The sequence below is a fragment of the Hesperophylax consimilis genome, chromosome 25 (genome assembly GCF_061612785.1).
Source record: "Hesperophylax consimilis isolate HC1 chromosome 25, BYU_Hcon_1.0, whole genome shotgun sequence".
In the NCBI taxonomy this organism is placed as follows: domain Eukaryota; kingdom Metazoa; phylum Arthropoda; class Insecta; order Trichoptera; family Limnephilidae; genus Hesperophylax; species Hesperophylax consimilis.
This window is the reverse complement of record NC_142860.1, coordinates 4,377,523-4,403,854: the sequence shown is the minus strand read 5'-3', so window position 1 is coordinate 4,403,854 and position 26,332 is coordinate 4,377,523. Positions and strand designations below refer to the sequence as shown.

The 26,332-nt window shown below is 35.1% G+C and overlaps 1 protein-coding gene across 1 annotated transcript in view; it reads right to left on the bottom strand.

Moving 5' to 3' along the window:
• The window catches only part of LOC149411448 (uncharacterized), a 103,951-nt gene that overhangs the window by 23,882 nt on the left and 53,737 nt on the right, over nucleotides 1–26,332 (bottom strand). The window contains exons 3-9 of the mRNA XM_089646774.1: nucleotides 23,096–23,298; nucleotides 21,583–21,710; nucleotides 19,752–20,002; nucleotides 5,291–5,368; nucleotides 5,144–5,233; nucleotides 4,616–4,748; nucleotides 2,355–2,555 (exon numbers count right to left, since the gene is read on the bottom strand). Of these exons, the coding sequence (XP_089502900.1) occupies nucleotides 2,355–2,555; nucleotides 4,616–4,748; nucleotides 5,144–5,233; nucleotides 5,291–5,368; nucleotides 19,752–20,002; nucleotides 21,583–21,710; nucleotides 23,096–23,298 (1,084 nt within the window). The remainder of the gene's footprint in view (nucleotides 1–2,354; nucleotides 2,556–4,615; nucleotides 4,749–5,143; nucleotides 5,234–5,290; nucleotides 5,369–19,751; nucleotides 20,003–21,582; nucleotides 21,711–23,095; nucleotides 23,299–26,332) is intronic.

The following is a 26,332-nucleotide window of genomic DNA, read 5'->3' as shown; positions in this document are numbered from 1 at the left end:
CACATTCGTGTTTTACTGATAGTTTGTTAGAAAATCTGTCAATTCATTCGTTAAAGGCCTGCAGTCCCATTTTTAACAGGAATACGATTTATTTGACCAGAATTTTATATCAGTGGGTTTTCTTCGTGTAGCAATAAAAGTTGTCTCATTAAAAAAATACATCGTCGGTTCTGCAGATTTTCTGGAACGTTAATTATTATTAAAAAAAACGTTTTTACTAAACTTGTTCTTATCTTGACAAAATAAAAATAATCTTAAAAATTCCATATTAGAACAAAACGTTTTACGATTTTTCTGAGGACAGGCTCATGAAAAAAAGTATTTGAAAAGAGTCTGAGAAACTTTGACTCATTTCTCATCTGTCAACAGCATCCAAGTATAGATGGATTTCACATGTAAATGTAAGCATTCTGTGCAGAGTCTAGAATGTGCTGTGCACTACAGCTATGGCAGAAGGTCACAAGGGGTCACCACACCGGGTCAGTGGGTGCACGTGTTTAAAAAAAAATAAAGAACATACTGTACTTTTATGAACGAAGTCGACAAATGATATATTAGTTTGTTGATTTTTACGATAACTTCGAAACCGTAAATGTAGCTTTTATTATATTATCAGTGTTGCAAGAAGTTTCTCGGGGAGTTATAAATGATTTGTGGTAAAGTTTTAAGGTTCGAGGACTTTTTAAGATCTACAGTTCAGTCGTAAATTATTTTGATGTATTTCAAAAGGTTTAGCCAGAAAATATTGTTTTTACAACTTGATTACAAAACAATTTTTCTCTACCTTCTATAAATATAATATGTATGTATTATATACATAAACTTTCTGTAAGAAATTTTCTCAATGATGGTAAAAATTTAATCAAAATCTGTTGCGTAGTTTAGAAGAACTAAGCGCACAAACATACGGACGCGGATAGCGACGTTGTATACTATTTCACAAATAACAGGATATGTTTTGATATGAAAAATAAAAATTGATAATTTATTAAAAATCTCTTCAAATTCTTGGTAATCGTTTGAAAAAGGGATTGCAGGCAACAAATGAATTAATTGGGTTCCTGATAAACTTTTAGTAAAATACGAATATATTATCATCATGTCGGAACGCGAGTTCATAAAAAACCTAATATGTTCGCATTTTGTGTGTTCCGATCTATCAGGATTTTACTAAAAGTTTATTAGGAAGATACCTGTAATCACGTTTTTAACCGAATTACCAATGATTATAAGAGGTTCTTAATTAATTAGCAATACTCATTGTTTTACGTGTAGATTATGTAAGATAGTAATTTTTCCATATTATTGTGTTTTCCAAGCGGTGAAAACAATGTATCTATTAATTTAACATAGGTATGCACATGTAAGTTGACAGTACACATCTGCTGCCCTGTACATCCATTCACGTTGAATTTGACAGCCACCTCTTGTCTAGAGCCCCAAAACAACTCTCGAATCTGAGCAGAAACAGAAGGTCTGTTTAATAGATTGCAATCTTTGAGGCACATGTGTCAGATGGGAATGTCGGCTCTGTTATACCGGTATTTCAAAGGAAGATGCTCCGAGGAACTAGCGTCATTGATCTATTCGGCACAATGCATATTCGGGAAACACACTAAACGCGCGCTCAACGTGTTAACACGGTTGACATTTGTCACAAGAGAACGGGTCGTGTTCACCCCGTACTCTTCTCAGAAAGACCTCCTGCACAGCAACCCCAAGATGAGATATGCCCTGAGGGAAACTATTATCCATAAACGAATAAAAATAAATTTGAATGTCATTTGAAAAATGATGTCAGAAGCCGTTTACAAATGTTAAAAACAAGGCTTTTGGGATCCGACATTTTGTAAAAAATTCGAAGGGTAATTTTGCTGTTATGGGTATGATTTTTCTTAACATTTATAGATTACCGATCATTATTCTGCAGTCATTAGCAAAAAGGCAGCTAGAAAATTTCAATACGTAGATTCTGATATATCATGTTTATCAACCTATTAAAATAAGTACATCAGAATGTGACCATTAATTTCCATATCCACTCGAGCGACTTTTGGCAAGTTCGCAAAAATGTTTTGAGCGATAGCTTGCCATAATGTTTCAAACTTATAGAACCTACAAATATGGAATAAATGATGAAATATAGCTGGATTTATTGGCTTTAAATCACATAATCAGTTTTATCTGTTTTCAAATTAATATTTTGAGGAATGGTTTTAATTAAATAATATGGTAAATGTATGTATATGCCGTTATACCCATGACAGCGTGCGCCCCTGTGCACAGCCCCAGGGTGGCCTCCACCTTGAAATAAAACAATATCCCTTATACAAATTTGAAGTAGGATGTCTCACCTGATTAGCAACCTGTCTCTCGGCCTCCCCGAGGGGGAAGAAGTCTGCGGAGGCTGCCATGGCCGCCCGGGCTGCGCCTTCCAGCTGGGCTAGCTCCTTGCCAAGCCCCTCGGAGGCCTGCGTCCCCGTGCACAGACCCAGGGTGTCCCTCACATCGCAGATCTTGCGGTCGCGAAGGATCTGGCAGGAACGGAAAGCGAGCTGAAAAATAGAACTTTAATGAGCTTTCATAGAACATTCAACTCTATGAAATCTTAGACTGGGTACATAACCCAATGGAATACACATCTACAACTCGCAGCATTCTTGAATTCGATTCTGTAGTTTGAAGTCCAATATATGAGATTTACAAAATAAGGATCGAATCAGATCAAAAGAGACTAACTCGGGCATTATCCCATAGAAACGAATTGTCCACACTTCCTACCGACTGGAAGAAACGCCAAGAACATTTCAAATTAGAAACATTAAACGAATATCGTAACAAAAATGACATCAAATTTCTTTCTTTCATTATAAATAATCATTTAGAATCTCCCCTCTTGGCCACAATCAAAATCAATGTCAATCACCGTCAGCTAAAAGAACGCGAAACTTTCCATATTCCTTTACAAAGAGCCAACTTGGTCATCTCCCAACCTCTTTTGTAAACGTGTCGACCATATAACATCCGCTGTAGTGGCAAGTTTCACAAAATATTTATCGATAGCCCCCAGAACTTTACTAAACTTTATTTGGCTTCACTTCCAAATTTTACGCACTTAATGTTTTATTTTTACATATTATTGTTCACCGTTATGGATGGTTGTTATTTATTACTTGTATTTTTTATGTTAACTTCCTGTCTGTCGTGTACATTATAAATTAGGTAAAGTATTATGAAACTAACAATACCAAAGTGGCCGATATGTCCGTCACGATCTTCTCACAAAAGTGAGAAGAAGCTTGGAACTTAGCATGGGATGGCATGGCTGGGAAAAGAAACAAATATCGCCTAGAATGGACTCACGAACTAAATGGATAGGATTCGCCAAAAGCTGCATGATTGAACGCTCATGAAGGTAAAATAATGCCAAAGAAGAAGGAAGACCAGGTAGACGAAATAAAAAGCACTTGCGAAATTCATGCAGATCTAGGAACAGAAGAGGACGGCCCACAAGAAGGACGCAATTCGGGAAGCTAAAGAAATTGAACGCGCAGTTACCAGATGCGGAAATACGTGGAAAAAGGTACTAAATTACACACCTACCAACCATGACAGGATATTAAAATTCAAAAAAGTGAAACAGATTATACAATTTGTTAAAAACATCAATCTAAGAATAAATCATATTTAATCAATCTAGGAATTCGTAATTTGATAAATAACCTCTGAGTTAGTTACCCTTTCTGTCCAGGACAATCTGAGGATGTGCCCTTAATCGATTCAAATTTCAGAATTCATTCAGTTTGTACGTCTTCCATATCTATACCTATTTTTAATTTTTTGAGATCAAGAGAGTCCATAGGAAAAATATTACCTACTGCAAACATTGTGGACAACCCATTTATCTTAAGAGATGGGGTGTGTCGTGACTGTAACTAAATAAAATAAAATTATTAATTATTTTTCCGGTTCCATCTATTTATCTATTTTTAAATCAAAGCCAAAGTGAGGTCGTAAAAGAACACTTAAATTCATTTATGTGTTCTGGAAGTGCAATCAAATAATTTAATTACTAACCAATATAAGAGATTTATTGGTGATATTACATGACTTTTTAATAAAAACTGTTGGATCGTGATAATGTTTTTATTGCTACCCAGTTCTAATCCTCTTCCACACAGTCAGTCTATCATCTGAATCATTAGAATTCCTGTAGGTACTTCCATTAGGGCACAGATGGCAATTTTCAGCCACTAAACTGTTTTCCAGATCAAATCATTGAAACTGTAATCGAAGCTATGGGTTAGGGTATCTTTCTCTAAAGGAATAATAATAATAATAATATAATAATAATAATGATTTATTGTCTTCTTTTCTTATTAACACATAGATATAATGATATCCTCACTGGGATCTCCCGTGGCTTCTTCTTTCTCACGAAACATCAGCGGCAGGAACACACTACGTCTTCAAAAGTTCCAATCATCTGGAATATCAGTGGGGTATTGGTTATTTGTAGCTTCTCTTCACGTGACCAAGATAAAATAAAATAAAAGGAAATAAAATTGAAGGAAAAATATCGTATTAATTATGTAATATCGTTTCCTCTGCTTACCACGATGACTGAGAAGAGAATCTTCGTCTTGAGCTGGTGTGCGTGCTGCAAAGGCGGGAGAGCGTCCAAGGCATCCAGAGTGTCAACTCTTGACTTGTTGAAGAGTTGTCCGTACCTCATGACCAGCTCTGATCTGTGGGCCAACAAAATATATAAAAAACCATCAGAATTTATTATATTTGACGAATGCTATACATTTATAAATTTAATTTAATCGGAGATTCAATTCACTTTTTATGCCCCGAAATCGAGGACTTATGCCTATCAGAATGCGCCCATCAAAAGAGCGACCCAATTGCTTAACGATTCGGCATTGATCATTGCAAGTTTAGCAACTATCCTTCTTCAATGCCCCCATGAACATTTCTCATATACTGTACCTTTGCGTGTTCTAAATTTGTAATGCTTTCTTTAATATTTTGGTGGATAACCGTTTTACGGAGACCATGAAAAATTAATAGTATCTTCCTTTGGTTTCCTTCTTCTATTCTAGGACTTCTTCAACTCAGGATTCGAGGATTTTCTTACCTCTGAGAGTCAGCCTCATTCCCCGACGCGTCAGGGTCCGAGTGGTAACCGTCGCTGCAGCAGGAGAGTGCAGGTGGCGAGGGCGGTGGTGTTACAGACGTAGAACCATTGCTGGTCAGGACCGGCACTGTCTGCGAAGATGTGGATAGTGCCGGCGGGGAGGGGAGGAGAGCCAGAACGGCACCGCAGCCGCGGGAGAAGCTCATCAGGAGGCCTGCTGCAGCTCTGGAAGAACAAAACAAATTATTAGTTGATGATGTACATATGGTGAAAATAGAGCGGAGTTACTTCGTTGGTCTGTCCCAACTGTCCCAATGTATGTTAAATCTGCTAAATAGTCGAGAATACCTGAATCCCGATTTTAGGCAAATAGAAAAGGAAGATGTCACCTGTGGAAGCATGTTTATTCGGAATGTTTGAGACAACGTTACAGTTACCATCATCATCGTAAATATTAAAAGGGACGATATAGGGCTTAGCTAGTATTTGGTATACGCTATTAGACGACTACACCAAAACTAAACGCAGAAAACCACATTAAATAATTCAAAACGGCATAACATATACATACATCAACACACACTCGAGCATTTATAAAATAAATCACGATAATAAATTCGATACAATAAGATTGGGTTCATTACATTTATTTTTTGTTATTTCTTTGTCTGTCAGAACTTTGCAATTTCCATGATTTAGTTTTAAAAAGTTACTAAATAACCATCACGCCGTTTCCCCGCAAGGGTTGGCAGGTAGGACGGACCGCCAAACAACTCGAATTTATTCGAAATTTACTTAAAGTTTATCAGGAAACTGTCAATTCATTAGTTAAAGGTCTGTAATCCAATTTTTAGCCGGATTACCGGGGTGATTCTTAATAAATTAGCGATAATCATTTTTCACACACACTCCTTGCCCCATTCACGTTCATACATCGTCTCATACATACTCTTCTATTATTCTGATTCCTGACATAGCCTGAATCAAGTATCTGGTTCACTTGACAGTGCCATGTCTTCTTCGGGCGTCCCCAATATCTTCTACCATTCACATTTGCGTCATACATTTTCCTTACTCTCCTGTCTTTGTTTATTCGTTCTTCATGCCCAAACCATCTGAGCGTCTCTCGTCAATACAAATTGAAAATATCTCCCGAGTAAAAATAAATGATATTTCAGGCGACTAATTATATTGCTTATATTTATTTGTTATCCTTTATGCTATGCATAAAAACCTTGTCTTATAAACATTAATTTATCATTAAAAAATAATAATATTTCAAAAATATATTTCACCAACAAATGAAGATATAATATGTCTCGACGCCATCTAGTGAGAAATTTAGCACTAACAAAGCCTTTCCTACAAAAATAAAGCTGGTTGCTTACAGGATGTTAAATATAATAAGCAGTAATTGTTGATTGAGGTACTAGTACATATTGAATCATTTGGCGGGTTGGAAGTAAGCCGACATAGCTCAGTGGTTTCAGAGCACCTGACCGGATATCAGAGGATACGGGTTCAATTCCCGTTGGCTGCATTTATTTTTACTCGGGAGATATTTTCAATTTGTATTGATATTTCAGGCGTCTAATTATTGCTTATAATTATTTGTTATCCTTTATGTTATGCATAAAAAACTTTGTATTATAAACATTAGTTTATCTTTCTCATCTAACTACAAATTTTATGATTTCAGTCAAATCAATTTTGGTTTTTGATTTATTAAATAATAGAAAATTAGAAACAGACGTTTTTGAACTCGAGGTCTACTGTTCACAAAACGATTATTAAAAAACCATTTTAGAAATTCTCAAATCAAAATTTACATAGCTTTTACTATACCGAAAAGTCTCATCAGTATAAGAGGGTCAACGTCTTCTAGAGTGCCGTCATTAACAGACGTGAATCAGTAGGTAGTCAGTGCATGCAGCGTGCATCACGATGCATTTATATGACCGCAGATAAGTTAAGTGTGTCACTATTTTCTCCGATTCAATGGATTCAGTGCAGTCTACAAATGGTCCATGATCTCTGTGCAAAAACTTTGTACTTTCACTCTGTCATCATTCGTCTAACGCTGAAGAACAGGGGTTCTCAATACGTTAAAAGTTATGTTCACCGTTGTAAATAATGTAAATCCGCTTCATATGTAGAAACCAAAAAACTTTTTTCCATGTTTTTCAACATCAGCGTTAAAAAAATCTCTCAGAAGATCAATTTAACCTAAAAAATGTCGACTTCGGAAAAAATTTACTAACAAAACAAAGTTAGTGAAAGAAATGAAGAAGAAACCAAAACATAAAAACCTTTTATGTAGTGACCTAGTTTAATTAGTACAGCTTTATACTTCAATACAGGCATATTATAACATCAGCTAACATAGCATATGGGTTAGCAATAGTGTAAAAAATATTTATAAAAGAATTGTAGCCGGAAACCGTATTGTAATTGTTACAATAATACATGCTAGGGAACCATGATCTAATGGTGGGAACATGAAAGTGAATCAACATTAATATTCAAATGCTAGATATTTTAAGTTATACTACCAAATCGATTCCAAATATTGAGGACCTATGTCATATATTGGGATGCTGTGTGGGGGGTCTTTTTCAAGGAAATGAACTGCTCTTGCAGCTACTACAGCTCTAGAGAGCTACTTTTCGTCCTTATGATCGGTCAGTGGCTGAATTAGCATCGCGTCTGGTTCCCAGTGAGTTCCCACCCAGGCGTCGTGGTTCGATTCCTCGGCTCTTTAAGTCCTGCATCACTATACAAGCAACATTTTCTCTTAATGTGATGATAGGTAGGAGATTATCAAATTCTGTCAGGTTATTCGTAAATCAGGTACGTTTGCCTTTCTTTTTTAAACATCGTAATACAAACAAATATACAATACTTCTATTTAATACTTTTTGATAAATATCAGATGTTTATCGAAATATAATAATGTGTTATATCATGATATTTATTTAAGAACTCTTCTTTCTAACTACTCTAGAATATGCCCCTTCCCCAAAACAATTGAGAACCCCTGCCTCAGACGGTAATATTACAATCGCGTGACTATGGGAAGACGAACCTAAGTCAAAAAAGTAAAATTCTCACACATTGAATTCTAATTATTTTCAACTCAAATCCTCGGCAGTTCACTTTCTTTCTTACTTATAAAAAAGCTAAACAATACTGAGATGAGAATCTTCGTAAACTCATTCAGTTTCACTCTTCTGCTAGTATATACACGTACAACACAATCAATGATTTTTTCGTAATCTTTCTATTAAATTTGTAGTAATTTCAGCATGGGAAATTTTTTCGGATTCACTGTCCAAATTCAAAGGTGGCATCATGTCAATAATTTAAACTGTTCAATGCTCATACCCACACACACATACATTACATACACACGTTACCTGGTAATTAAGAAATAAACATTACCACTTACCAGGCATAACAAGGAAACATAGAAATATCTAATTCCTGTAAATTATTTCATCGCTGTAACTTATGTACTGTTTGTTTCTATAATATCATATAAATAAATTTAACATATCAATTCATTTTTGAAGGGCCTTCGGTCCCATTTAGCAATAGGATTAATTTGATAATTTGAAGAGAATTTTAATAAATTAGCAAAATTTTGTTTTTATTTTATTTATTGATTTTATTTTAGTAATTTGTACATTTAAGTTTACAAATGACTAATTAATTATTACATATAAATATACTATTTTTTTTCTTGCTTGATGTGGCTCCTACACAACATTTTGAACTTTTCAATTGGGGCAGACTTTAGGTTTTCCGGCAGCGCGTTATAGTATTTCATCCCTTTATATAATACACTATTCTGGGTATTCGCTTTGTCCTTCTTTGGTAGCCTGATTTGATTGCACGTCCTAGTTTTATGTTTGTGTATGTCCTTGATGTATACAATTTTGTTCTAAAAATATTTGGGTAGCAGGTTGTTTACTATTTTGTGTAAAAATATCATTTGTGGGTAAAGTTTTCTCCGTGTATCTTTAAGTAAAGGCGAATTCAGCTCAGTCGCATTGGTGACATTGGCATTGCGTTATAAAGCATGTGTTATCATGGCCATTGCTCAGTTTGCTTAGCGAAATCAGACGCAATGACCAACAAATTTGAATAAATACCCAAGAATTCCTCTAGTCCACTTCCTGCATGATTAAAACAACATCTTTAGAAGTTGAAATCTTCCCAGCACATTACACATGATTACCTATAATGATCACATCTTTTATGTCCGGTGACATTAAAAATGGTGATTGATTTACACAATTCTGCTGCACTCATATCACCGCATCATCATTAGAATTTCACAGCAATTATTATAATCATGATTTTTTATAGTCTTGTTAGATCAGTCTAAACCTGACTGCATCCTGTCTTTTATAACCAAGAATAAGTTTGACCTCATACACTGAACATAATTAAAAGAAGTGTGATCTATACTATATGAAATAAAACAGGGGTCGCCAATTTTACATAACGTCGCATTTATTGGTCAATTTTTACAACTTTACAGGAAGAAAAGAATTGTATCCTAAAACTAGTCGTAATTTAAAAACGGTTTTAGTATTTTTTCTAATTCTGATAGTCGTTCTAAAAATGCGCAATTTTAATGTTTTCAGTAATTACATATTTTTTATTTTTCATTACAAGCACCCGCTAAACTGTCAAAGCAGTTGGTCAGCAGTTCAATTTCACAATATTAATTATATAAATAAAGCATCCATAAAAATAGAAGCCACAATATAGAAAATATGTAAAGAAGAATAAAATTTTAAGTGTTTTGGAATGGACATATTTTCATTTTGATTTTAATACATAATTATTGATTTTATAAACGATCTATATCCGCACATTCCTGTTTAGGTTCAAACTGGCTAAACGTAATAATGGCGTAGAAAACGCCACTGACTGTCACCAACGTTGCCCAGCGTGGCGTCAACAACACCATATTATCTATCGGTTCCATGATAACTCAACACAGTGACAATTCAACACACGTTTAAAAAGTGATATGAAGTCATTAGAAACGATGAGAAAAATAATTTAAACCTAACCTAACCTAACCTACTTAACCCAGTCAACTTTTTAAATATGTGATGAATTATTATTTTGATGATTTATCCAGGCACCTTAACTAACAACAACGATCAAGTCATTTTGAAACAAACCCGAAATGGCATATTTTAAATAGTTTTAGAAAATTTATTCGTGAACATAAAAATAAAATAAAAAGTATTCACTATGGAAATTTTTGTCAATTAAAGAAAAATGGTCATATTTCACTATTTTTACTGTTTTTGTTAAAGTAGAATGTTATAAAATTTCTTTTAAATCATATCGAATGGTTTCGTACCAAATACTTCAGACCACCAAATGAAAATTTTACAGGAGATGATAAAAATTAATATTTCCAGAATCATAAACTTTTATTTGAAGCGCTTACTTTTTTTTTCAAAATTTTGATGAAAATTTTTAAAATTTTAGTTATTGTTATGAGATTTAAGGGTTGAGTAATTTCAACGATAGTTTTCTCAAAATAACCTAAAAAAATGTAGGCAAAAAAAAAGTTTTTATTTAAAAAAAAGCCTTAATCGGCAAAAATTACTTTGCCTTGTTACGCTTTGAAGACTATTCTATAAGAAACCATTGAAAAGTAATGTGGCTTGAAGGGTTTTACCAAAACACTGTTGATACAGATATGGTTTTCGTAATTGAAATTTGCTAAAATTTTTCATCAACATTACAATTTGCGAAAATAAAGTTAATAGATTTGCTAATAAGGGTGGCGTTAAGACCTTTCGACTTTTACAGTCCAAACAAATTGATATGATTATGTTCACGAAATAATTTCGATATTTGGAAACGTTTCATCAATTTTACCATAAGTAAGGTAAATTTGACCGTACTTCAGGCACACATCACACTTCTATCGGTTAATCTACTCAGTGATCTTATATAACATGTCTCGTGGAAGAATACAGGAAACAGCGGATGCAACCAGTTATTATTATGTGGGGTCGTTGACTTATCTTCGTCGTTTGGTCTTCCGAGCAATTTTATACGGGAACTAATTTTATTTTTATTTTTCCCACTCTGGTCTCGGATGCGGAGAGGAACTCAATTAATGTTGACTCTCATATAATAATGGAGAAGAAACCAAGCTTGATTGAATTGGCTAATTTAGTTTACAGAGGCACATTAATCAATTTATTAGGAAAAAATGTAGAAATTTGCAAGTGAAAGGGATAAATTAATAGTTGTTTTAAGGTCGAATCGTGATTAATTTTTGGTTTATTGTGCCATATTGCGCTTCCTTCTTCTTTAGCTGACGTTTCGGACAGCATTACAGTGTCCATCTCCCATCTATTCCCTACCGTCTGTAGCCAGTAAAACTATGGCATCAAAAATTTGGGTATGTTGTGAGGCTGAAGGCAGTGGACAATGGAATGAGATTGGGAAGAGGAAGATGGGGTTATTTATCTAAAGGTTCAATCAGGAATGCTGGTCTTTTGTCAGGGCAATACTTAGAATATCTTCCACTCTAGAACGCGCAGCATATATACTGTATATTTTTTAAAATGAATTAATAATTGTGAAATAACACAAATAAATTAAATAAAATTTCCTGGCTTCAAACCCGCGATCGCGCGTAGTCAAAAGCTTGTCTCCTCGACCGCGAAAGCCTTTAGTAAATGTGTGATTTGATAAATTAATTGCCTTCTGCCATCTGCACAAGCGAGAATACGTAATTTGTTGTCGATGTAATTGAGCACAGTTGAATCATAACATCTTCATAGAAGGGACATTTTCAATATGAAATCAAAACTAAAATTATCAGGACGCAGCCCAGGAGCAGGTAGCAAGTAGCAAGATATTAAAAATCATTCTTCACTTCCTGTGCAATCTCTGATGTTTATGATAATTTTGTTCTTTTGCGTAAGAAAGTAGACTTTTCCTACACTCATAACAATTATTCAACTCGGGCACATTATTTACAGAGCCGTAGTTTTGTACGTAAAAGATCTCAAATAAACTAGAAGATGGGTAGCAAAAATCCATTGTTCTTCTCATGAACTAAACAATGGGTTGCGTAGGCAAGACTTCCTCTCTCAGTAACTTCGCTGATGCGTTGAGATGAAAAGCAGATCGATCTTTATCCAAAAGGTAATAAATCTGCACCTAGGAGTAGCAGGAACGCAGAACATGGAAGAATAAAGGACGCAGCAATTTTGGTTGATGAATACAATATTCAATTATTTTTTTAAGGCAACATAAGACTCTAATAAGGGGGTTTGTTAGACCCTCACATTTTAATTATTTCTGATGAAGGTATAACTAAAATAACAAATGTTTTTAGAGGAGTCCCTACGAATATAAGTTATTTATATTTAGGATTAATAAAAGCAGGACCTTACCATTAAAATATTTTTGTTAAAATAGTTTGAAAATTTATAAAACGTTTTCATGTATAAAATTAGCGGTAAGCACCAGATTTTATTTTTCTAGAAGATGAATTAGTAACTAGCCGAAATATCCTTCTAGAAATATTAGAGGTTTTAGTAATACGTTCATCGGAAATCATTAATATAAACCCCGCGGAAAGTTCGATTTTCTAGGCCTGCCAAGGCAAAGTCGACCGTAGGTCCGTCCTTCACGCCAGGCCGCGCGCTGAATATTGTTTTTACTCGACTTCATCACATGTCCTTAAGGTTCCAGCTTTATTTTAGATATTTAATAGGGCAGATTCCACCGCAGGTCTATCCAATACACCAGAGCCGCGCGTCGCATATTTTTGTGCACGGCTACTTCACTTACGTCGTTAAGATTCTGGCTTTAATTTAGGGTATTGTCTTTATTATCACACGTACGATACACACAACCGAGCCGAGCCACGCCGAGTCTGACAATTTTGATCTTTCACCATCGAGTGAACAACTCGAGCTTGTGAACTAAAATCATACATGGGTACATAAAATAGGTTATTTTTCACAATATTTAACAAATATTTATTTATAGTTAAGTAGTAAGTAATAATATGGGTAGGTATATAAGATGGGTATGAATTTTTCTATTAGCCAGAACAAAATTACGTCCGCCTGTAGAGGAAGAACTTACGACTCGAGAATTCATGAACAGATTTTGGATCGGGAATTGCAAGCACACATCGTTAAGAAGGATGAGGGGCCATTTGGCTCGTTGGCTCTGTCGTGTGTGTCCAGCTTTACAATTGGCATATTCCTTTGCTCGGTTCCATAAGACTCTTTTATTCCCTTTATAACCTTTTATATGTCGAATATCAAAGATTGACAGTAAATTACTTCACATCGGGAATACGTACAAGTTTCTTGAAGAAATTATGATGTATAAGTACTGTAAACTAACTCTCTCTACGATTATTTCGGAAGCTGTAGGAGTAGTTAACTTTAATAGTCCGTGTTAAACCAGTTTTGAGAGACTCACATCAGATCTGAAGGTAATTAAATTTAGCAGCATGTAATCAATAAGAGATAATTAACAATAATCACCAATTGTTTTTTTTTAGCAATTGTTTGAAAGGCGTGGCAAATTCTGTGGGAAGCCGCAAATCATTTATTTTAATTTCAGATTACGTAAATTTCTCTGCATATCAAATTTGTAATAGAACACTAACAAAATTTGTGGTTACTTGTGATTTTAACTCGTAATAGATGGTTCAAATTAGTTATGTGCTCTCTATTGCAAAAAGTAGTGAAGTGAAAGGTGATTGATGAGGTGAGTCGAGATGTCTTCTGGTTTCTAGGAAGGTTTCGCCTGTTCACCGATCCTATTTCCTCGTTACATCTTACGTAATCTGACGTCTCTACGCCTACACAGGGTCGGCCATGGGTAGTAAATTAAAACACAAGGGCGCTGTGTCAGGTTTTTGGTATTATCTATGGATATATGGAGGAGTGTTCCAATTCGCCTTCGCAGGGCCAGCCCTGCGTATACGCAGACAAAATAAAAACAAGACTTTTGCATTTAATACAAAACGATCTATCCAAAAACACTGCTGTAAATTTTGGTAGTCGTAACTCTTTTTAATTTTTTTTACATTAACTCCACACATGAGGTCTTGAAGAAAATAATTTGTAGGAGGGAGGAAACACGGAGGCCGGAAAATAGTTACAAATGTCAACCGTGTACAAATATTGGGGGCACATTTGGCGTGTTTCCCGAATATGCACCGGTGCCGAAAAGACCAATGACGCTAGCTCCTCTGAGCATCTTCCATTGAAACACTGGTAAAACAAGGACAGCATTCCCATCTTACGCCTGTGCTCCAAAGCCATCAAGCCGACCATCCGTTTCTGCACAGGGCCAATGGTTTTTTTCATGTACCTCGGGCTCCAGACCAGAGGTGGCTGCAAAGTTCAGCGTCAGCGGGTGCGTGCTATTAAAATATCTATAAGCCCTGTACAGTACACCCATCTTCTCTAAGGCTAACTTGATTCTGGCTTCGATGGAGCCTCCATGCCTGTGCTGGTCACTTAGAGTCACACCAAACATATAATAAAAGGCAAATTGAGAAGATTGTGCTTATTATGAGATACGAGGCTTTTAATTTATAGCAATGACGGTTCTTGGTTCCGCTTGTTTCAAAAGAGGGCACATTTCGACTACTATAAAAATCACGACGCAACGAATTTTCATAATTTAAAATATTCACGGTGAGAATTGGAGGAGTACTAAAGGAAACTAAAGAAGCTTTTGGTGAACTTGCCCACAAGTCCTTTAATATTTCTATATTTGATATTTGGCTTGGATTTAACTGGAATTTATATCACGTTAGAAACCATCAACCATCTTCAGTGACGTTGGGAAAATTTTGCTTGAAGAATTTGCCCACAAGTCTTTGAATATTTCAATATTTGATATTTGGCTTGGATTTAACTGGAAGTTATACCACGTTAGAAATCATCTACCATCTTCAGTGACGTTGGAAAATTTTACATAATGAAGTTGCTAGAAAATATTTGACTCATAAACTGATCAAGTTACTCGACATTAGATTGTTACAATGACGACATTCTCCTGATAATAAGATTTTTAATAACTGTATCAGCACGTATAATACCTTTGGCGTAAGTGATGGTTACCCAGTCCATTGCAAGCATTAATGACTACACAACAGCGTGGGATAATGCCACAGCCGTTGTGGATTGTGGAGTAGTATGTTGTTGTTGGTATATCAATCTTGATCTTGATACCAGATGCTCTAACCATGAGACAGTCAGTAATGAGACTGGGGGTAGAGAATAGCGACAAAACAATGTTCTTGTTGATAGTTAATAGGCTGAACGGTGAATAGGCAGACAACGGCCGCTTAGAAACTGAATTGAGTTACGTGGTGAATGAATAATGAAATTGTGCTAACACGCAATGGGTTATGTAAATGAAATTATGTGTATCAATGAATGAATTAGAATAAGGGGATAAGCAGGTAAGAAGGAGAAAAACTGAAATATCTAAACTGGCAATTGACGGTCCGAGTTCCTAACGAGTCAGTAAACTACTCAAAATCAAAAGAAATTCCCAAAATACTAGCTAGTAGCTAGTAGAACTATAAAAAGGATACAAACACATCGGAAGACACCTGAAGGGGGTTAAATTCACTAAGAATATAAATAAAGGATTTTTTTTACATTAACCCCACACAGAAGGCCTTCGGGAAAATAATTACCCTCAGGGCCTATGTCGTCTTTTGGGATGCTGTGTGGATGGTCTTTTTTAAAGAAAGGAAGGGGAAGAAGTTATGGGAAGGTAAAAGGTATAAAGGTTGGGTAGGAATCTAAGAATCGTGTGTCCAGGATTGACAAATAAATATATCCCTCCCGTTGCGGCGCAAGGTGATGGGTTGAGAGACCAATTGGAGAGGTCGAAGGGTCCCCCCAAACCACTCTCCCGATCTGGCAGACTACACAACTGGTGGGTAGGCTCTTCCTGAACCGATCTCCCGATGAACCCGGGCACCCCTGCGAAATCACCCGTAGCGAACCACTTGGGGCAGAGGTGTTTGTTATCCAATAGATGGTTCCCGGGGCGGCGGCACCCAAACCCGCCTTCGAGGATGATTAATATACAAATTCATTTGCGGTTAATGTTTCTACTTGTTGTGAAGAATGCTCAGATATCAAGTGCAACGTTGTGTAACCATGACATTTTGCAACAACCCCGTGGGTTTTATTAAAAGGAATGAGCTTCTGTCAAAAGGATAATGTGGAAAAAGGAAGAAAGTGAAAATGGCTTATGACCCGAATGCTTATGGGAGTTATCTTAAAGATCTTCACATTGGAAAAGGTCAAAACCGAAACGGGTACCTAAATGGTTCAAGAATTTTGAAATATAGAAAATTCGGTAGAAATGGAGAAGCCCCACTCAAGATAATTGCGATCACGATCTTCATTAACGGAGAAACGAATAAGCAGAACAGATTTTTTAAATCTGTCTACCTAAATGAATCCTGGGAGTTTTTAAGTTTGATTTATTTGCAAATATCCATTTAACTTTCTCTCCAAACAGTAATTAACGTTCTTTCTAATTGTTACTCAAATGGCATGTCGATTTCAAAAACAAGAAGTAAAGCTGACCACCAGTGCTCCTTGGCAAATTTGTGTGATATTCCTGTGTTAATTAATACCTCTGGAGATAATAGCACGATGATTAAGTCAGTCAGTTATGGTGGGAGTTGTTGAGTTCGAATTTTGATAAAGTATCAGTTCAACTTTCTCCCGAAAGAGTAATTAAATTTCTTTCCAATTGTAAACCGATTCAAACGAGAAGTAAAAATGACCACCAGTGTTTGTTTTTGTTGGGTCTTGGTAATCAATCTTCTTGACGCGTTTGCACCTAGTAATTACTGTAAACCCGATGAGATGTAAAGCCATGTATTGTTATTATCTGTTGTTAATGTTTGCCATTAGCTTCTACTAACACATTTACAGATCTACAGCATCCGATAATGATCTTAGCGTGAACTGAAACACGCCGTACAAATTGCCGTCTCATTTCTTTGTTGCTCTAAATACAATCTTTACAAGCTTTGCCGAAATAGAAGATTGAAGGTGCCATACACAGAGTACAGAGTGTTTATAGTATTTTCAAATTGTGTTGTGTTTTCGAACAAGCAATGTCTTTCTTCGCCAAAAATGTGTTTTATTTCACTACGATATATTTACGATTTTACGATATATTGACGATTTTCAGTGGTAGTAGAACTATGATATGGTATGAATGAAAAATTTTGTAATACATATAGACATGGGGAACATAGTAAGGTTAACAGGAATAAAAGTGTAAGGATGGAAAGTACCTACCTACCTGACTTCTTTAGGTTGGGCTACTAAACATAGCGACATTTTTAAAAATAAAACGTTAAACGTAATTTACGTTTGGACGAATGAACTTGTTAGAAAAAGACTGAATGCTTTAGAAATTAGATCCCTCGTGCGAAAATGTGGTAAAACCATGTATGATCGTGTGAGAAATGCGGAGATCTGCAAATAATACGAGGCTGATGTAAGCATAATGAGTAAGGTTAAGAAACGGACGCTCAGATGGTTTGGACCTGTTTAGCGAATGAACAAAGAACGGAGTTTAAGGAGAATACATGACAAAAAGGCGAATGAAAGCAGAAGTCACGATGGAGTCAGGCAATGTCAAGATTCAGAAAAATAGAAGAGCATATATGAGACAATGTATGAATGTAAATGAGGTAAGGAGTTCTAAGGGTTCTCATTGCCTCGCAAAACCTGGTCCGCCATCAATAGTTTTAGGTGCTCCCATAGCCGCTGTGCCCACATGATGCACAGATGGGGCCTTAAAGAGTCGGCAATGTGTGAATGTGGTGCGGTGAAGACCACCGAACATGTGGTCAACGAATGCCCGCTCTATTCATTCCCCGGCGGGATTGATGAGGTTCACATGGCGATACATGGTGAGGCCCTAGAATGGCTCGCAGACCTACATATCCCCCTCTGACCCCCCACCATACGAAAGAAGAAGAAGAAGAAGGTAAGGAGTGTATGCCAATATAGATTTGTTTGGCGGTCCCTCTCTGCCTATGCATTATGGTTAGTTAGTTACTTTAAAACTTATTTATAAATTAAGACATACCAAACCGGTACCATATTGAAAATTCAGTTGAAAAAAGGACGCGTTTTCTGATACATAATTTCTTTCTATGTGAAATATAAATGTAATAATCTGGCTTCCTTTCGAGTGGTTTATTTATGTTTCTTCTTAACCAGTGAACCACAAAGAACTCTGCGAATAACCTGTACAATTTTCATATGCTGGGTATGTGCATATAACCATACTAGAGCAGATTGCACGAAATTGATCTAATGTATATTGTTTTATTGATATTTTATGGTTTTCCTGTACTGACTGCGAATGTTAACGATTGGATCCATCTATAAGCTCAGATTCTATTGACGTTTGACGGCCTTAGCTGGTGTATAATTATCTAAGATAAAAGCGGATGCTGAAGTAGATTTGTGTACAGTCGACAATGAGAAGTCTGGAGGAAGGGGAACGCACCTGATGATGCGATTAGAAACATGCCGAAGTGTTGGAATATGATTATCTGAACAAAACGGTTTAATGTGATGAGAAAGTTGTGATGGAGTACGAATTGCGCAGGTATTTTTGTAATAATTATGTTTCAACGCTGTTTCAATGCAAGCAATCACTATATCCGTATTATTGTTGGTTGTGATGATTCACTGTATTGCAAAAGGTATAAACAAAATACTAAACTTTCAGTAGATATCATCAGGTGAAAGACTGACTTTTAGTAATAAGACGTTGTTCTAAATGAAAAGACTTTTTTGGTTTGTTTATTGACAAAATTCGAATATTTAAGTTACATCATATTTTCCTTTTTATTTTATTTTTAATATATTTAGTACAGAAAAAACATACTGTACATTTATGAAATGTTTGAACTGTTGAACTAGGAGGAGTTCCCGTTTTAGGACAGTCAAAATTTGGACGAATTAACATACATATTTTGTGTAAAAAAAAGAGAAGTGGATTAATGTTTTTGTTTTTTTGATTTTAGTTTTAGTTTTGTTTTTGTTTTTGTTTTGCGTGCCCAAATTTGTTCAGGGTTGATATTTGTCTTTGTTCTTGAGTTCAACAGCTCGGTTGTGGAACGATTTGCCAGCGTTTGGATTTCCTATACAACATGGTCTCAAGACCCATGTGTGCTCGTTCCTCTCCTCAAAAAACCCTCCGCCCATCATTAAAAAATGACATAGGTCCTGAAGGAAATTATTATCTTCAACCTAACCTAACCAAACCATATTATCTCACTATGTTATCTCTTTATCGGAAGACGAGGACCTAACTAAATCAGTGCAGTCAAGATCACCGTGCATATACGCACGAATGTAGCCCAAAGGATTTTGTGTTGTGTGAATGTGAACAAATTCAAACACAAGTCAAGGGCATAGAAATATAATAATCATCCTTTGGCAGCTACCGTACGATGGCTAGGTCTGGTTCGTGGTTCTAAAAATTAAAGGAATACAACAAACAAAACATGTCCTACCTTTCATCTACGTTCTCCAGCGTAGGGTCCAATCTTTTGATCTGCCCCACACAGGACAGGACCTCCTTATCATTCTGCACCCTGGAAGACAGCTGCTGAATGAGGGGTGGTAGCGCTCCTAAGGCTGGTCTGTCTAGAAGGGTTAGAACCGTCTTGTTGTCGATCAGACGCTTCTGGATGTCCCCTCGTGTCGTCGCCAGGAGGCGTTGGTGGGAGGATGAGGCGGGGTCTTGATTTAGGGTGACGTTTGACTGGAATAAAAATTATCACTTTAAATCTGGTAAACATTATAGAAGATAAGGCTTAAAGAGTTGTATTGGAATAGACCGAGAGCAGAGAGCATTGAACGTTACTCAACTCTTTATTGGCATACACTCATAGCTTCATTCTTATTCAAAAAACGTCTCATAAATGGTCTTCTATTAAATCAATACAGTTATTTGATCAAAACAAGTCTTTCTGGGACGACTCCGACTTCTTTCATATAATTGCGTGCCATATATTCTGCTGAAGTTTCTTTATCAGTTCACATGCTAGTCTGCATTAGTAAAACTGTTGTTTTACGCGGTTTTATCACAAACAACTTATTCCTACTGGATTCTGACTGCTTTCATCCATTCTTTGCCAGTTACATACCTTATGTACTACCATCCTCAGGGTTGGTTTCATATCTTTACTGTTGCTACTCTTGGTTGCTTCAATTAAAAAGGTTTTAATTTAATTGGAGATCGAAAAATATATAACATTTCGAAGCCTTTCTATCTGTGGCTACCCGCAGTTATAAAGTACCCACAACACGGGTTAAACCCACAACTCTTCGTTAACCGTATATATAATATTGACACACGAATCAGAATGTGTAGATATTTTTACATAAAAATTTTTATAACGGCTTAAACCGGAAATCCTTTTAAACTTTTTACCATAAAATAAAATATATAAAACGTTTTAAATGGTTTTGATTTACGTCCAACAATAATTTTACGAATCAGAGAAAGCAAATGAAATCAAATTTATCTTCTTTACCTAGTTACGTTGATACATAATATTAATGGAGTAAAATTGGCTCTCACCATATTAATGCTGTACTAAAATTTATTGCAACAATTTCGGCAATAGTAAGGCAGTATATTAGCAATTTTGACAGGTTTTATCATGTGAACAGTCCCACAATATTATATCTAAATAATAAACCATTATCGCTTTATTATTTGACTAGTTTGCTCTCACGAAGATATCACCTAGTTTTCAATCATAAACACCAATTAATTGTTGCAGAACTACTAATAATTGTTTTAATAAGAAGTAATTAGGTTACATCTTAATCGTATTTCTAGGCAAGACATAGTAAAATTTTGCACAGCTACAATGCCAAAGTATTGTTGTGTAAATAATGTTTTTACTGATTTTAACAATTACTTTTCCGAACGTTTCATTCAATTTCTATAGCGATAAACATGCCTCACACTGGCTGAGATAGTCTTTCTGTCAGTTTCACCAATCGAAATAGAGCGGACGCTAAGTTGATTTCAGTTTTCGCCCTTTTTGAAAAACTTCTATTTCACCAGCACGAGTAAATAAGATTTTTTTTAATCATTAGCTCCAAAATATCCCTGCGTCGCCTTTAGTTAGGGTTAGGTATAGTTTCTGCATCTGAGACAAATTTTAACAAAGCGGTCGCTCAGGTTGATTAATGAAACGGTCGTGTTTTAATTCTTCCTCCTTTCAAATATCTGTCATTTTTCACATTTCAGGTTCCCAAGCTTCACCTCAATGTTTGTTTGATATTGATGTTATAATTAATAACAATATAACATATTTGTGGACTCACCAGTTCATCTAGTTTATGTACAGCTGTTTTGTAGGTCTCTATGTGTTTTTGTAGTTCGTTTTTTAGTGCCACGTGGAGGGAGATGAGGTCTCCACTACTGTCAGCTGTCAGACCATGAGTTCCTAAACCTGTTGGATAAAAAAAATATTATTACAATGGAAAAAAGAAACCCCAGTGACACAACGAAATCAGTTAATAATAACGGATGAAAAAGTCTTTTAAATTAGAGATACAAAATGAGAATAATCAATGATTTGATGAGAGAAGGAACCGAGACTAAAAGTTTTAAATTTGTACACAGAAAACCAAAATAATGGGAAAAAATTGGTCTGAAAAGTTATCTCCCTCCCTAAAATTAGGGAGGTATAAATTGACAGCTTGGAACACGTACTATGTATTTACGCTTATGCAGATTATTTGAGATAAAATACTGTTGAACACCGTCATTGGACGGTTGGGTTATATACTTTTTAATTATTTTGAAATTTTGTCTGCTGTACCTTTACCGATATTCTTACTTAAAGATAAAAAAAAAAAAAAATTTACAGATTGCTGCAGAAAGTTATGTTATATTTTCAATAAGGGACTTGAATATTACAAAACATGAAGAAGAAGAATGCATTTAAATAGGAGACTTACAGGTAATTGAATAAAGTGGTGGCTTAAATAGTGACAAGAATACGAGTAGACAAGGAAAGTATAGTAATGTTGCAAAGGCAAAAATAAGGAAAAGGATAAATAGAATCTTGAAAAAGTTCAGGTTTCTGTGGTTGGTGGTTTGGTACGAGAACAAGTAGAGTGGAGTCAAATTAAGATGTGAATGTTATATGACCACGATGTGACATGAAAGATCATAAATAAAAATGTGGAGGTATGCAAGTGATGGTTAAGACAAGTAAAGACACAAATGGACAAAAATTGCAAAGATGAAATTAGTTTAATATTCAATTTTATTAGGGATAACTTATTGAAGTTTATACCTCGGTGTCCGTTTGTTTTCATATTTTCATTGAGAGTTGTTGATTAATGATTCTTTATTTTAACCCTAGCCATTAATTTTTGCCGCAATCTGTATTTCTCGTCATTCTTGCTTAACTTCAATAATCTTTTCCTTCTTTTCTTGTCTTCGTCATGCAGCAAAAAAATTTAAACACTCCCAAAATCAGCCAAGAGAAAACAATTCATTTAGAAAATATTATAATTTCCTCAATATTCGTTCACTTGCACCGCTTTGTTCAACTTCCCCGTCTCGTGACCACCAGATCTCCGAGGGTCGGATGCCAGTATCAAGACATTATCCTGACTAACCCTTCGCATCTATGCCTCAGACCGGCATCTTACTACGTGCTGCATAGTTTTACATATCTTACTTCTTCTTTCTGTATATTTTCATCTTATTCTGTTTTGTTTTCACACTTCTTCTTGTTCTTATCTTCTTTCTCTTCTTATTTGTCTTATCTAGTTTAAAATTTACTTAATCTAACTTATACCTATCAATAATTATCTTATTTACCTTGCACCGCTTTATCCAACTCTCTCCTTCTCGTGACCAGTAGATCTCTGAGTGGCGGATGCCAACAGGCCAGTTCCCTCGCGAGTCCTCCACATCTCTGCCTGAGACTGGCATCCTGCTGCCTGCTGAAAAGTCTGACCAATCTCCAAGCTACTAGTTCTGGTTGAACATCGGGTCTGGGCACCACTTCAACTGTGCATAATCTGGAACAAACAAATAATAAGATGAGGTAAGGCATGGAGTTCTATTCTAGTTCGAATAATTCGTTGTTATTGTTCGTTTGAAGTCTAAAATTCTACTCCTCTTATACAGATACCTGTTGCTGCTGTTTGCATTCTTGCGTGTTTATTAATTCTAAAATATCATTTCTTTTTTTCATTTAACTTTTTTATAATCCTCAGCAGTTTTCTGAACTCATTTTGTTAAGCGCAGCAATTTAAATTTAAGCCTAGCAAATTTTTAATTTTTGAAAAAAAAACTATCAAATACGTCACCGGATACCAAAATTTCCATCACATTTTTTACTCCAAATAATCACTGGTTAAAGTAAGTCAGGTAAAGGTCAGGTATGTCCCTTAATACCCTATGTAAAGAAGAAACATTACAAAATGCGTAAAATAAAATTTTGGAATACATTTGTTATTTGTCTATAATGAGAAACTGTTAAATAACAATCACGAAGAATTGTTTTTGTGTTTAATTCGTAGAACTCCATTTAATTTTTTTATAAATACAGTTTGAAAATGGCCTTGTAAGCCGAAACAGCTGTCACAATAATAAAAAACTAAAACACTTGCAGAACTTAATAATAATATTATCAAATTTAATCTAAATTAAATTTATAAAAAAATCACGAAGAAGTTCATTTGTCTGTATGTTAAAACGGTTATTTTTTAGATACCTATAAAAGCTGTTGTTGTGAGTAACATTGTAGAACATAAATAATAATCAAATCATTTTATCCTCGTTCAGACCGCTTCCGAGAATTACTACAAAGACAGCTATTTTGACCGTTCTAACGGTGAAGAACGAACCAACAGATGCTTCTTGTTTAGCTTGAACCAGTCATTTTGAGGAAAATATTCACACATTCCTACGTAACAATAATGCTGCCGGTTAAATCAGTGTACCTGTAAGTACGACTTTTTTTGGGGAGTTGTAAAATTAGAGTTTTACAGTTGAGCGTGAACCAAAACATGTTATCTTGCAGATATTTTTATCGTAAAGATAGGATTCGCTTAGAAATACAATAATTAATTGCGCCCTAAAGCTGGTCATGTACAAATTACAAAAGCACCTAACTGTCGAGAATATAGAAGTCCGTCTTTGGAAGACTCTCGACGCAGAAATATTAAAGTAGTATTTATACACAGTCTGTATGTAGTTCACAAAATAAAATAAAAGTACTTAGGTAGTTTAAAAAACGTTAAACCCACAGTGGAATTTTGGCAGATCTCTTTATTTATTTCACCTAATTCTTAATGTTTCGTTTACACGCAATGTCTAAATTATTATAGGTAATTACTAGTACTTGCTTCTTATTTAGCAGGATTTCCATGAGACGCTGTTCCAAATATTTGCTTACCTACATATTCCGTGAAATTACTTCATAATGTATATTATTATCGGTGGAACGTTGACGAACTTGTTCAGCTTGTCAACAACGTAAAAATAGTTTGATTATGTGTCTAAACAATGAAATAAGTGCTTTGTACGAAAAGTTACATTCTTGACATAGATTTGGGAAAGATAATATTAATATATATCGTATCTAATCGTATATTAAAAGGTTTTAAGCTCGTTTTTCGTTGGGTTAAAAATCACTCTCCGAAACAGGACAAAATTTAAAAATAGTTTCCATAGGTACGCTTTTGTATCTTTAATTCTTTTTTTTAATTATTCTCCCCATCACAAAATGTTATAATTTAAAATTAAACAATAACTTTGTAAACATCACTTATAGGTAAATACTTAATGTCGACCGGGTTTCACTACAACCGTAGCTTCATCAGGACTGTATAATATAATGGCACATCACAAAGTAACCGCTTCATATGAAGAAACAAAATGTTATGTAACAGGACATTTAAAAAATCTTTAATTATGAAAGCGCTTTTCTCTTACATGTGAACGCATTAATTTCCAATTAGATTACGTTGTTTTTTTTGTATTTTTAAGACCACTGATGATAATGATGATTTGATTATTAAATGTTTCTATTGTATGACACAGTCGTTATCTGATTTCTGTATCTTATGTAACGAAATTTTAATAATTGAAAAAGTACAATAAAAGCCGTTTAATAAATTTCTTTTCGATAACCGAGGCAACTGGGACCACACCCAAAATTTCTAATATAATCTTTTCTCTAACCAAAATATCATTAGAGAGGTTTGTTTTACTGTAGGAGTAGTGTCTAGTACTAGCGAGCAATGATACGTTATTATTCAATACCCTACGGGCAAGAGATGATGGAGAAAACGAAAGAAAGAAAAGACATTGCCCTTGGGCAATCTAAATAATCCAGAATACCAATAAATGTTTGAATATTCATGTAGGTTCTTCCACAATTCAAGGGACCATAAACCCTTGGGCAATCTCAATAATCCAGAATACCAATAAATATTTCAATATTCATGTAAACGGGTTCTTCCACAATTCAAGGGACCATAAACCCTTGGGCAATCTCAATAATCCAGAATACCAATAAATGTTTCAATATTCATGTAAATGGGTTCTTCCACAATTCAAGGGACCATAAATCCTTGGGCAATCTCAATAATCCAGAATACTAATAAATGTTTGAATATTCATGTAAACGGGTTCTTCCACAATTTAAGGGACCATAAAATTGTTATACCCAAACACGAAGAACAACAAAATGATATTGATATTGATAAAAACAACATTATCACATAGAAAAATTAGAGTGTTGACAAAAATGCACACACCTTTCACGTAGTTAGTCCCAGAATTCATTGAATCTCATAAATCCCGACTTTTAGTATTACATAATAGAATTCGGAAGGTTACATTGATAAATGCAAGCAATTCTGGACCATCAAAAGCATAATTTAGAATATAATTCGTGTGAGAGAAACTTTAGAACTTCTGCTAATACGTATTTATTCTGTGGAAAGATCACAGATGATGGGTACTGCATAATTGTTCAGAATGTGAACAACTATCAAACAAAACCTTCCTGCAATTTAAAAGGCATCTATTTGGCCACCCCAG